Source organism: Miscanthus floridulus, chromosome 19 (genome assembly GCF_019320115.1).
Source record: "Miscanthus floridulus cultivar M001 chromosome 19, ASM1932011v1, whole genome shotgun sequence".
Taxonomy (NCBI): domain Eukaryota; kingdom Viridiplantae; phylum Streptophyta; class Magnoliopsida; order Poales; family Poaceae; genus Miscanthus; species Miscanthus floridulus.
Window position 1 is genome coordinate 91369304 of NC_089598.1, and position 14116 is coordinate 91383419.

At 41.3% G+C, this 14116-nt stretch overlaps 1 protein-coding gene across 1 annotated transcript; it reads left to right on the top strand.

Moving 5' to 3' along the window:
• Positions 1-150: 150 nt before the first annotated feature.
• On the top strand, positions 151-9747 carry LOC136527562 (transcription initiation factor TFIID subunit 5-like). Its single transcript, XM_066520337.1, has 19 exons — positions 151-580; positions 1638-1719; positions 2098-2176; positions 2284-2381; positions 2508-2564; positions 4075-4162; positions 4276-4385; positions 4541-4639; positions 4912-5063; positions 5622-5732; positions 5809-5878; positions 5964-6003; positions 6600-6764; positions 6870-6946; positions 7064-7180; positions 7372-7637; positions 8948-9043; positions 9181-9256; positions 9349-9747. The coding sequence occupies exons 1-19, from the start codon at positions 447-449 to the stop codon at positions 9403-9405; spliced, it is 1974 nt and encodes a 657-aa protein (XP_066376434.1). The 5' UTR covers positions 151-446; the 3' UTR covers positions 9406-9747.
• Positions 9748-14116: the final 4369 nt, after the last annotated feature.

Genomic DNA, 14116 nt, shown 5'->3' on the forward strand with positions numbered 1-14116 from the left:
TTTAATTTTAACCCAGGTGGCATGTAGAGAGAAGCCATCAACAACCATCATCACCTGCGTGCGCAGTTGCCAAATCCGGCGCCCGCTCTCTGGTGAGTGCCTTGTAGAGCACACGGCCCAGTTGGGCCCAATACTCGACCCGACGCATTGACCGGCCCATTACGGCTGGAGGGAGTCGCTCTCGCTCGCCGCCGCGTTCGAGGCGTTCCCTCGTCGCGCCGTCGACCTGCACCGCTCGCTATCAGGTCCGCACGCCACGGCCTCGGCGGCCACACTCGCAGCTCGCCCTCACTCCTACGCCTCGCCGGCGAGCCGCCTTCAGCCCTTTCGCTTCCGACATCTTCTGCGCGCTTTGGAGCATCGCCCCTCTCCTCTCACTTGAGATCCAGTCTCCTAAACCCTAGAGCTCGCCGCTTCGGCTCGCTCGCTCCGCGCTGGCGGCGGCAATGGAGGACGAGGAGATGGAGAAGAAGGTGCAGCAGTACCTGCAGCGCAAGGGGTTTCGCCTCACCGAGCTCGCGCTCCAGGAGGAGCGCAACCGCCTCTCCACCTCCGCCAACTCCGACGTTGCGCTTGCCCGGTAGGTTCGCCCGCTTCCCTGGCTAGCTAGATTGGGCCGTAGCTCTGACCTAGTCGTTTTGGCCAGTGGCGGTAGCTTCTGTATGAGGAAATCTAGTGGACTCGTGTAAAGTCGAATTGGTGCATTTTATTTGGCTGCTCGGTGTGTGAACCTCTGTCTCGGTGCTCTCACGTGACTGTTGATTTGACTAGTTTGGTTGCTTGGATGTGAACTGATTGCTTAGATAGTCGAGTAGGGTGAATCGGCACTCATGTTGTGTATTGAATGGTATAAATTTGTGGTGATTCAGTTTTCATGAAGATCCATGTTTTAAGTGGCTGCCACCTGCAGATTACGTGCCATTGTTCAGGCCTATCATGGTAGCAACCCTGATTGGAATTTTATCACTAATTGAAAATTGCAATAAGTTTGTTGTGAAAAATGCTTAACTTTGGTACACTGTTATTTTGACGAAGGCTGTTGCAATTGTACCGTTTTATTCTATCTCCTGAATCCTGATACAACGCCACATAGTTCTCCTGCATGTTTGAGGAAAAAAAGAAACACCACATAGTTCTCCTGCATGTTCGAGGAAAAAAAGATACTGTTACTTTTCTTTTGGTAGCAAGTGCCATAGTTTGTTTTCTCATATTGTTTCCACTCATGTATCAGACATCTGTTCTGTGGAGAGGAAGAAATGGGCTACATGTTGCTTAGATGTCAGGACTATCGCTTGGGAAGGGAAGGGAAGGGATAAGTTACAGCAAATTCAATGTTTAAATAGTTGCCTGAAATTTCCATGACATCAAGTTGTTGGAGCCTGCTGTGTGTGGCCATTTGGAAAACAGTGTGTTCTGGACTGCTTGCATGTGATGATTGGTGAAGCAATCTGCTTTGTTGGTTCAGTGGTGCTTTATTGATATATAATAATCAAAGTTCAGTTGTTTTGTCATTGTCTTTCACTCTTCCTACAAATATTCTCCTAATGCCTTAGTATACACAGATTCTGAAGTGGTTATATTTTCACTTGTAATCTTACCGTATACATCCTTTGATTGATTATATTCTTCAATAACAGGTCTGACAATGATCCAGCAAGATACCATGATGGATATAGCAGATTAAGAACATGGGCATATAGTTCTCTTGATCAATATAAGGTGCACTGCTTGTAGATAAACTGTACTTAATATTCACATATTCTGTAAATGTTTTTTTTTCCCAACCAAGGCATATGACACCTTCAAATTATTTCGTACTGTTACCTACTTACCTTCAAGTGACACATTTAATTGAATCCTCTGTGTTCTATGGCACAAATTTACATGGCAGACCTCCTTTTATGAATCTCAAATCTGTCATATAAGCATGATTTTGCACTTGACAACTTACGTAATTCTAGTTTTTCAAAAGGGCCTTTGGTTATGGCAGGCGAACTATTTAATGCCGTGATCTGATCTTTTTTACTTGCGGTCCACCATTCCATTCTTAAACCTGGCAATATAATTCATGTTTCTTAATTCAGATATTTTTTGTAGCACGAATTACTTCGCGTCCTTTACCCAGTTTTTATCCATATCTTCATGGATCTAGTTGCAGAGGGACATATGCAGGAAGGTATTTGTTATTTTGGATATATTTTGATTTGATAGACTTTCTGTGTTTTTGTTATTTACCTTAGTTTATTCACAGCATTTTTTTTTCTTTGATGCTATCTCGCACAGCGCGGTCATTTTTCCATACATTTCGGGAAGATCATGAGGTGATGCATTCAAGGGATCTTCAGAAGCTGGAAGGCGTCCTCTCTCCTTCACACTTGGAGGTTATTTACCTCTGCACTATACTATGCCATTATGTTGTGAATGGGCCCATGTTTTATATAATTGATCTTACCTTTTTTTAGCATTATAGAACTGTGCAGTTAACTTCTGCATGCCATAATTTTCAGGAAATGGAACTGGCCCGATCTTTTAGGAAAAATAAATTTAAAATTAAGTTATGCGAGGTAACTGCATTACTAATCCCTCCTTTTCTAAACTACCCTTTTGAATTGTGCTTGTTAGCTTACCCATGTTTTGTGCTTAGATTGATCACTTTATGGAGATAAAATATTTGACGCGTAAAAAAAGTTGTGTAATGCTTTTCTGCATTGCCGATTAGGAAAGATTGTTTAATATATTTGGATAGGAGAGACATGAAGTCCAGGTGCTCCTCGCATGGATAGATGAGGCAAGAGAAGCTAGAATAATAAAGAAAAGTGCACACGCCATGACCAGAGATGATTGGAGTACATGTCCGACCGTTAGAGATATACTCATGCACGGTCGACTAACATATTTGGCCATGTACAGATAGATTAGTCGCATGTAGTAAATTAAGTTTCCTAACAAGGGGCTGCAGGAAAGACCAGCCGCCCTATAATTACAAAGGGTGACAGCCAATTGAGGGATCCAACTATACAATCGATCTTTTATCAATCTACCCACTTTTTACCCTTCTCTCTCCAAACCCCCTTGCTGCCCTACATGTCCCTCGACGGGATTTGTGGATGTTCTAGGTGGCTTTGCCAATCCTTGGACACCCCCACCATGCGTCTCCCCGACGGGTCTTCTCGGGAGGCGTTAGTGGGTTTATCGGGCGAAGAACGAGTGGCTAATCGGCCTCGTTGACCTGCTGGTCGGCCTCATCGTTGGAATCTCCCTGCGCTGCGTGCTAGACCGTGTGCGGCCTCTGGGCGATCTAGCCCCTACCGGTGTGTGTGACCCAAATTGGCGTCAACACCTTCATCCGATTGGTAAGCTCGAGGACCATCTCGTAGATCTGATCGATCACCGCAGAGATGCGATCATACCCCGCAGAGATGTGGTCAAAGCCCTCATAGATGGTGATTAAATCACCCATGGAAGGCAGTGGTTGTTGGCGCACAGGACCGAGGATTGAAGTCTCTGATACCAAAGATGTTGTGGTAGGTTGATTGGGGAACGGGATACAAGAACAACAGATAGATATGCTAACTCGCCCTCCCTCTGGAGGCTCTGAGCTGCTTCTTAGATCGATTTCTGCTTGCCTCTAATTGGTACCTAACTGTCTCTTTTATAGAGATGAGCTGACTTGACTCCTAAGCAAATATCTAACAGAATCAATCTAACTTATCTCTTTCCTAATAAACCAAACCAATCTAATCTAATCTAATCTAATGCAATTCGCGGTACTGTTCACGCGATGAAGTACCATGTGCCCCCCATGGGCCGGCAACACTTGCCATAACAGGTCTCATATTGTTATATTTTGGGAGTTATAGCAGCTCTGTGTTATGGATTTTATAGGCAAGAACAAGCTCACTGTTCTCTGCTGAAGTTTTCACGTTTTTGTGTCAGCACACCATTATTCTTTATCTTTCTGCTGCATTCCTTGACAGCTATTGTGATTTGATTTCTTGGAAGCTTTGGTGTTGCTATTTGGAATAAAAACATCAGCTCCCCCAACTATTTTTTTTACCTTATTTTCAATTGCAGTATTCGTATGAATTGCTTCTCCAGTATCTCCAGAAAACACAAGCTCTTGTGGTGCTTGGAGTAATCAATGAGCACATAACTTTTGAAGGTACAATTCCATGATCTTTTGAAATGTACTCCTATTTGTAATTTTGTATTATACTTCTGCATTTTCACTTCTGACAATCTTCTCTACCACTTCTATGTACGCTACATTGGCAGTATCTGCTGGGCAGCCCTCATTAATCTCTGATGATGCTGACGTTGTTGCTCTGATTGGGACAAGTAAGGACTTGGCAAAACAGATAAATCAGAAGGAAGTACATTGGGGGGTATGTTATGCATCTGTTGGTCTGTTTTCCACTTAAGTTGTGTTAAATAGCCAACATTGCAGATTAAATACTTTGTATTTGATGTATTGCCAGCCAAGTTAATATATTCTGTTCAATATGCTCTCGTGCACTTCAACTAAAATCATGTTTTGCAGTTGCTTGAAGATTCTGTTGAAGAGCGAATGGAGAAGGCACTAGCAGAATCTGATAAAATAGAAGCTGAAAGCAAGGATGCTGATGCAGAAGATAACAAGGCAAGGAACTCTTTTGTAATATCAAAATTTTCTCATTATGTGTTCTCTAATCTGTACTGTTGCCATTGAAATACTGACCTTTGTTTTACTCTGTGTCTGAGAATGTGCCCCCAACAGCCCAACTGCGCTAGGCTGTAGCTAATAGCAAACGCTCGTTGCTTGGTTTGACTGTGCATACCTGTGTTCCTGGTCATAGGAATTTTGGTGTCTTTGCAACCCATATTTCATTTACTATTCCTTGTCATAAGTTTTCTCATTACATTTTGCTACAGAAAAGAAACGCAGAAGGTGGAAAGCAAGGTGCTTCTCTTAAGAAGGCCAAAAAGGACAAGCTTGTAGGTGCGACTGGAAAAAATGTCAGAACTGAAACAAGCATGGTTTCTGTGGCACCTCGAGTGAAACCGGAGCTAACTCTCCCAGCAACGTATGTTTGTAATTCCTTTGTGGTTATCTATGGTAAATTGTCCTTCCAATTTTTCATGTGTTGTCTGTTAGTGTGCCTAATCTTTTCAAAGTGCCAAATAATACCATACTTTAGGCTTCCTTCAGGAATGTCATTTTTGTCACTGAAAGGTACCCCCAGGTTCCACATGTGAATTTCATCTACTTGCTAGAAATTTTGATTTTGTGATCAGGAAGCTTATTTTGTAATAGAACTGAAAGTGAAGCTCGTTTTATAGGACAACATAAAAAATTAAGGCCCTGAATAATTCACGACAGACCAAATGATGCCTTTTGCTTTGTTTGTTAACCCTTTTTGTGCTCAATGCTTTGGGGCTCACATACTTAAGCCTTTTCCCCATTTATGGTGATAGCCACAATACATTATAATATGCAGTTTGAACTCATACGGCAAATAGTTCTGTCTATAACGTTTAATTGTTTAGTTCTGAGGTTTGTGTTGGTTTTATTGTTTCACACTTTTTTCTGTCAAATTAATTAACCTTGAGATGTACGAGTATGAAAAGTCTTTATGTTTCAGGCCTGTTGAAGTTGAACAATCGATTCTTGAGGACCTGCGAAACCGTGCACAACTGAGTAGCGTGGCATTGCCATCTGTCAGCTTCTACACATTTGTTAATACACATAATGGGTAAATATAACTGTTATTAAATACTTATGACCTCATTGTTAATACTGTGGTTTGAGTATCATCATGTGGAACACAGATTAAACTGCTCGTCAATATCACACGACGGATCGCTGGTTGTTGGTGGGTTTTCTGATTCATCAGTGAAGGTCAGTCCATTCAGGTCAAATGCCGTATCTTCTTTTTCATGCTATTTGTATTTTTAGTTGGTAAAATGTCCTTGGTTTCCAACAGGTCTGGGATATGTCAAAGATTGGCCAACCAGCAAAAATGTGTAAGTTAGACACTTTCTTATTCCTTACCAATTCTCACTCTGTATCTTCATATTCTTAATGTTTGCTATGTTGAACTACATGCATAATTTTGCATCTAGTTTAGGCCAGGGTCATGTTTGACATAATGTTTTGAAAATTTAATCAGCTTATGTTAAAAACACAAAGTGCAATATATCATCTTAAAGTCAAAGTTGATTGTGTTTTTCAATTCTCGACTACACCCTCCGTTCCAAATTATAGTTCACTTTAGCTTTGTCCTATAAGTCAAACTCTTGCTAGCTTTGACCAAGTTTTTAGAAAAAAAGATATCGACACAAGTTCAAATAAATGTACTATCAAGACATATTTCATGGAGAATTTGATAAAACTAATTTGATATCATAGATGTTGATACATTTTTCTTTAAACTTGGTCAAAGTTAGGGTAGTTTGACTTAGGACAAAGCTAGAGTGAACTATAATTTGGAACAGAGGGAGTAGCTTGCAATCGCATTATGTCTCTAAAGCCTGTTATGGACATGAGAATAATTCTAGCATTGAAATATTCTAGTTGAATACTGATGGCGTTTGCTAATTCAATAAACTTTGAATTTCAGCAAGTTCACAGAGTGAGAATGGGTCTTCCCAGGGTGAGCGCATATCGACATTAGATGAAGGGAAAAGAACCTATACACTATTTCAAGGCCATTCTGGACCAGTTTATTCTGCGGCCTTTAGCCCGTTTGGGGATTTCCTCTTATCATCATCTTCAGACTCGACAAGTAAGACATCTCACATCGTAGACAGTGTTTAAATTTTGTAGCAATCCTTTTCTTTTTAGCTGTCTTTTAAATTTATCACTGTTATCCTTATTTTATTTGTTACAGTAAGACTATGGAGCACCAAGCTGAATGCCAATCTTGTCTGTTACAAAGGACACAACTACCCGGTTTGGGATGTCCAAGTATGTGAATTTGTGAATAGCCATTTATGATGTTGACCTTGTATTTGTAAAGATTTTAACACTCCTTATGCATTATACTATTTGTTGATACCTTCTTTGTTTATATTTTTATTACAGTTCAGCCCAGTTGGCCATTACTTTGCTAGTGCTTCACACGACAGGACTGCTAGAATTTGGTCAATGGATAAAATCCAGCCTTTGCGAATAATGGCTGGGCATCTTTCTGATGTTGATGTAAGTGAACTTGTTGGTTCAATACGTTAATATAATTTGAGAATAATGGTTTGATTAAATTGGATTATTGGTGTTTTTAATTCTTTTATGTTTGGATATCTATTTGTTTTTATCAATGCCATGTATTGATGCCAGCATGCCTTGGCTGATCTTTTTTTTTCCCTTCTGCCTGGAAATATTTTGCATAACAGTGTGTCCAGTGGCATGTAAACTGTAACTACATTGCCACCGGCTCGAGCGATAAAACTGTAAGACTCTGGGATGTTCAGACGGGTGAATGCATACGGATGTTTATTGGTCATAGGAGTATGGTTTTATCACTGGCAATGTCACCTGATGGACGATACATGGCCTCCGGAGATGAAGATGGAACAATCATGATATGGGATCTCTCGACTGGCCGTTGTGTTTCACCACTACTAGGACACAGCTCTTGTGTGTGGACACTTGCTTTCAGGTAATCATTATACGCTGTTGTAACTTTTTTAGTTCACGCCAAGTCTCTTTTTATCTGAATACCTCTTGCGTGAGCTTGCATAAAGAGCAAGTGCTCATTGTAGTTAAAAGGAAAACATGGCTTGATAAGCTGGCAAGTCCAGTAGCCACTCAACCAGTTTAATCAGCAGGACCATGTAATTTTACAATAGTGCTGTATCAAGGAATCAGTGCTAAACATTTCTTAATCCTTGTTGATAGTATTTAATTTGAAGATCATGTAATTTGATCTCATGAAATGATGTCTTGAAACTGGTGGTCTCACAGATTCTGATGTGTTTCAGAATACACGAGTCTATGGGCATCAGCTAAAAGGGCAAAGTTGCTCTGTTCCTGCTTGCTGTAGTTTTTTAGTTGATCAAAGTTGATACTTGTCCTATGAGCTCTTTAAACAGAACATTTGAATTTTTTTTCTCACCCAGGTTTGCAATCTGATTCAAATATCTTTAGCCAAACTTAGCATCTAGGCTTCAAAGCATAGTACTATTTTGGGTTTAGCGCTCTCTGTTTTGTTATTCTCTCATTGCCTTTTGGATGTACACCGGAGGTCCTTAATCACTCTCATGTACTCCCTCCATTCCAAATTATAAGTCGTTCCAGATTTTCTAGATACATAACTTTTGTTATGTATGTAGACATGATCTATATCTAGGTGCATAGCAAAAACAATGTACCTAGAAAAGCCAGAATGGTGGAGTGTTTGATAAGTTTTGTCATACAACTTCAATATACCATGGATCCCTATATTTTGAGCAGCAGTACAAAATTTCATCTTCTCCAACATACTGACACATGATATTACTGTTATACTAATAGGCAAGTCCTTAAAACACTAGCAGCAATGCACCTTCTTTTGGGGGAGAACCTTTGCAAATGGCAATGCACTCATTGGTTTACTGCAAGTTAGCAACCCATACCAGTGGGATATATAGCATGTAAAGATTAAACCCTGCTGTAGGTTGCCCCTTTTTCCTTTTGCACCGGTTTCCACTTTATTTAAGTTGCAGTGTAAGGCCTCAAATGTGTTCCCTCTGTCCCAAAAAGAATGCAATTCTAGCTTTGAATCTGTACAAACGCTTGTCCAGATTCAAAGCTAGAATCACACTCTTTTTGCGATGGAGGGGGTATATTATTTCTTCCTGTGACCGTTCATGATGTGTGCTGTCCTGTGACACAAGGTTGAACTGCATTTACTTGTAATTTGAGGGATTTGCTTAATTATATGATTTCTTGAAATATGCTCTTGGTTAATATATCCTGCTGTTGTTTTAGTTGTGAAGGAGCATTGCTTGCATCAGGATCGGCTGACTGTACTGTAAAGCTCTGGGATGTTGCTTCCAGCACAAAAACCCTGAAGACAGAGGACGTGTAAGTTTGACATGTTAAGATTCTCATCCATTCGAGCATACACTTAATTCTTTTGCTCTGACTGCAAAACACCCTTGTTTTTTTTTCACTTAATTCTTTTGCTCTGACTGCAAAACACCTTTTTTTTTCTGAAACAGCAAAGGCAGCTCAGCTAACCGACTGAGACTGCTTAAAGCTCTCCCTACAAAATCAACTCCTGTTTATAGCCTGCGGGTGAGAAATTTCTCCTTTATTCAGCATCATTGTTTTTATGGTGGTACTATGTGGTGAAAACTGAAGAATTTGCGTATTTCTGGCTATTGCAGTTTTCTCGGAGGAACCTTCTATTTGCCTCTGGTGCTCTCTCGCTAAGCTCGTCATAAGCTGTGTGTTTTGTAGAATACAACTAGAACTGTTCCGGTTTTGACATTGAGTAGTGAAGCTGGCATCTCGGAGACTCCGCTGTGGATCCTATTGTAGAGCCAATATTTTCATTAGCAAATCCCAGCGAACCTACCATGTACTGCCGATTTGTGACCCGCAGGCACCGCAGATCCTTTGCAGCGTGTTGTAATCTTGTAACATTATTATTAAGTAATTATGTCGTGTAAAATTATTGTTTAGGTTTTGACATTATGAATGCCACTGTAAATGTAAAAGCCTGATATCTTGAGTTCAATGGTCTGTCATGGGGTGTTCTTATCATTATTATAAGCTTATGTGCTTGTAATACGATGGCCGGATGGGTGTGGTGACAAACCAATGCATTTCACTTCTGAAAAAAGAAAGATATGATTTAGAAGATGGATCATCGTATACCTCCAACGAAGCACCCCCTGTAACCATGTGCTTGTAGCATCTTGCGTCCAAAATAGAGCCGTGGACCTGAAAGTGAATCTCAGATTAATAATGGACCCGTGGGTTTCGTGACGTTGCTTGATTACCGATAAAATTCAAACCCTGTTTGTTTATGCTGAAATTTGGTTTATGCTTATGTTTATGTTGAAATGTTGTAAGAGGAAAACGTTGTTGTATAGCTGAAAAGTAGCTCTGAATAAGCGAACAGGGATTTTGTCCACTCGATTGGCTGCTCCTGGTGCCTGGTGGAGTGGTGGTGGCTGTCCTTTTTCCCTGCCCTAGTGCCCTGCGCCAGTGGTCCAGAATCAGACGCTCCTGGCTTGGCTTCTTGACTTCAGGCACGCTGTTCAGTTGGTGGGGCGTCGTCTTCATGTTTCCATCTGTTCCGGACACGCCTACCATTTTCTTAACTCTGTCTTACAAATGGAAACTCGAGCGTTGGCAAAAAGGAGTTGTCATCTTTTCCTACATCAGACCAGTACGGATGTCCAGCGTTAAGGCGAAGACATCGAAGATTCAACCAAAAAAACCCCACTGGAATAGAATACTCGATGCCATCTTCAAGTGCCGTCTTTCCATGAGCAAGAAACATCAAGTGCCGTCAATACTCGATATAGGTGCTACATCGTCGTCGTCCTAACGTCGGAATGACGTGTGTTTGTTTTTCGGTCCATTTCAGGGCCACAGCTGTTGTATTCATATTTTATATATACGTTCTCTTCAGATTATGAAAACTATTTAGGACCACAACCTCCATACATATATTAGAGTATTGATGAAGGGAACTGGTGGTCCTAGACCACATGACGCCAGGAGAGGAGGGTGAATTGAGTCTCTAAAAACTTAAATCTAGGATTCCCGGAGGGTGAATTGAGTCTCAAAAAATATAATAATATAGGACTCCCTTGTTGTACAGGAAATACATAAACTAACTATTATGACGTGCACCATATGTTTTCTAGTGTGCTCTACGTACTATACCTACCCAACCGACACAAACAGTTTTGCAGCCAAGAGTTAATTCTATGAGCAACGTATATACATAAGTTTTGTTGCCATGAAATCATTAGATTCATCTTACAGTTTTGTCGCCAATATTTAGAGTTATTTTAAGTTAAACTATTTTAAATTTGACCGTATTTATAGAAAAAACACTAATATGTATGATATCAAAGAAGTACACTATGAAAAATATATTTCATGGCGAATCTAATCTAATATATAAATTTTGTGTCGTAAACATTAGTGCTATTTTTAATAAATATGGTCAAATCTAAATTGTTTGATTTAGAATAGCTTTAGAAGTTAGGCTGTGTTTAGTTGGAGGGAAAGTTGGAATTTGGGTACTGTAGCACTTTCGTTTTTATTTGGTAAATAGTGTTCAATCATGGACTAATTAGGCTCAAAACATTCGTCTCGCGATTTCCAACCAAACTGTGCAATTAGCTTTTTTCGTCTACATTTAATGCTCCATGCACGTATCGCAAGATTCGATGTGACGGGTACTGTAGCACTTTTTTGGAACTCTTTTTGGAACTGAACACGGGCTTAATTTATTTTGATGGATGATGTAGTAAATATTGGCGACGGAGTTTGAGTGGCTGCAAGGATAAACTTGGCCACTGGGCTTTAATTTACTAGTACTAGTACTCTGTCTATTTTCAAATTATATTTTTAGATACTTATATTTTATTTAGATATATAATAAAATCTATGTGTTTATTTAGAAAAAACGAAATAACCTGCAATTTAGAACCGGGTGAGCGTATGGTTACAAGAAACAGTCCGGCTATAAACAGTCCGGTACTTATTAATAACTGTTGAACACGTGTTCGAACTCAGCAGCTTTTTTTAAATGAATTAAGAAAGAAAAACAAAAGTTCATCAAGGACTGTTGAACCGCAAATGGATAGATTATATTTTCCCTCCGACATCACCCGAAGAAGAGAGTTCATTAAACTCTGGGAGGCCGTTTTCGGTTGGTCGTTTTCGGCTCGCTGGCTCGTCTTTTTTTTTCTAGTCGGAGCAGTGTTTTTCTCTCATAAAATTTTAGTATGAGCAGTAAAATCCAGCGTGAACAGTGCCCATTTCAGTCCAGCCGAACAAACTAAATGAGGCGGTAGAAGACGAGGTAAGGTGGAGATGGACAACAGATGGGGAATACTCCACAAAAAGCGCTTACCTCAATCAATTTGCCGGAAGATGTTCCAAAATCAAAATCACAGCCATTTGGAAGGCCAAAGCCGAAGCTAAGTATCGCTTTTTTGCGTGGACTCTCCTACATAAAAGGATTCTCACAGCAAACAATTTGCTCTATCGGGGATGGACAAATGAGACACTGCAAGCTATGTGGGAATGACACACCCGTGCATTTATGCAAAGATTGTCCATACACCAAGGAAGTGTGGGAGATCCTAAAACAGTGGTTGTAGTTAACAGCGATACGGTCGGTAAATTCCTCAGGTTCCTTATATAGCTTCTGGTGGAGATGCAGACACAAATTTGATAAGAATGAGAGTTATTTGAAAGGAGAGAAATAGTAGACATTTTCAGCAGAAGGCCCTCAACCCAATTCATGTGGACACACTATGCAAGGATGACAGTATAAGGTACAGGATCGCCATGGCACCAAGGGCAGTTGCAGATGATATTTAGGATCTTTAGAGTGCTTGCTTTCTTTCCCTGTTGTCCCTTTGGTGCCTTGGTTGTTTTTTTCGTTCTTGAGTAGTCTTTCTTTTGTCCCTCCTATTTTCAGTAGTCGCGCTCAGGGGTGGTAGCTCTATAATGGTTGGTTTAGTATTGTAAATACTTGTAAATCGTTTTTATTTCTTCTCTTTTCTATCGTCTAATAAAAATTATGACAAAGCATCTGCCGTCCTTTCTAAAAAAACAAAAAGTTTGCTAGCACACTACTCGCGCGATCGCACGGCTCCAGCTCATAGCAGCTATACGTTCCTCGTTCTGTGAACGTCGTCTTAGTAATGTGGATGTCCTTGATTCGAAAATATTTACGTTCACGTTATAAAATGACATCCTAAGTTCTTGTTCCCATACCACATTCCGTCTCTAGTTGGAACATGGCTGCTAAGCTCCCGCAGGCCAATGCCTCTAGCGTACGTTCTGGATGAAAACGTACGTGCCAGCTATGAGAGGCGCAGGGCCCTCCGCGGCTATCTGCAAACATGCACGACAACCCGACCGTACCGAGCTAGTACGCGCTCCACTCCACCGGATCGCTGGCCGCTGGGGAGGAGGTGGTGGGTGGCACTGGCACGGCAGAGCTCGCACCGCGGCCGATGCCGCAAGGGCGCCCAGCGCCTAGCCGCCCAGGCCCAGCCAGCGCCCAGAGCCCCTCGTCCACGTGGCTCACCGTGGGCACGCCCGCTGCCACTGTAGCGATCCTGATCGACGGGCCACTGCCTGCCCGTCGTCTGCCCCCACAGGCCACAGCGTCCATCGCGCGACCGACCCATGGGATAACGTCGCGCGTACGTGGTACGTCGTCGTCCTCCGGTCCGGAGTCCGGCCGGCCTGGCGCACGCACCGGCGGTCAGGCCTGCGGTGGCGCACGGAACTCTGCGCAAGCCAGCTACAGCTACAGTACATCCGCGCTTTGCCTGGACTCGCTTTCACAGAAAAAACAATCTGGCAAAGGGCACGGACTCGCTTTCACAGAAAAAAAAAACAGGCGTGGGTCTTAGTGAATAGGTTGGACGAAACAAATAGCATGTTGGCTTGCTCGTATCTAGCTTATAAGTCATGTCTTATCAACCAACAAACAGTATTTTTCTCTCACATCAAACCAGCCCAAACGAACATGGCGAAAATAGTGCCACAAATTTTGCCTCTTTAGTATTTGGGAACAGAGGTACGATCTGGACATGGAAATCACAATCAGACAATCTAAGCGTGAATTTGGAGGAGATTAGGTGATGGACGAAAAAAAATTGTTTCAAAGAAATTTTGCATCTTTAGTATTAGGTATAGTAGATATAGATGGATATAGATTAACGTAAACTCGGTCTGTCATCTGATGTAAGTTTATAATAAAATTACCTGAATTTGTCTTTATAAGAATGAAACCAGATTTTACTATCCATATTTTTAAGCTACTTACCCTGCCACCCTTCCCAAAAACCATACACGCACAAGTACCACTTTTTTCCACGTGATAAATCATAGGTGATAAATCTTCTTTCTCCATTTGTCAACAATGGCATGCATCTATTCATTTAT

Bases quoted from the DNA above. Each gene is read 5' to 3' on its own strand.
- LOC136527562 (XM_066520337.1), top strand. From the start codon at position 447: ATGGAGGACGAGGAGATGGAGAAGAAGGTGCAGCAGTACCTGCAGCGC. The intron at 5,733-5,808 runs GTAAATATAACT...TGTGGAACACAG, and splicing joins TTTGTTAATACACATAATGG to ATTAAACTGCTCGTCAATAT. The intron at 5,879-5,963 runs GTCAGTCCATTC...GGTTTCCAACAG, and splicing joins TTTCTGATTCATCAGTGAAG to GTCTGGGATATGTCAAAGAT.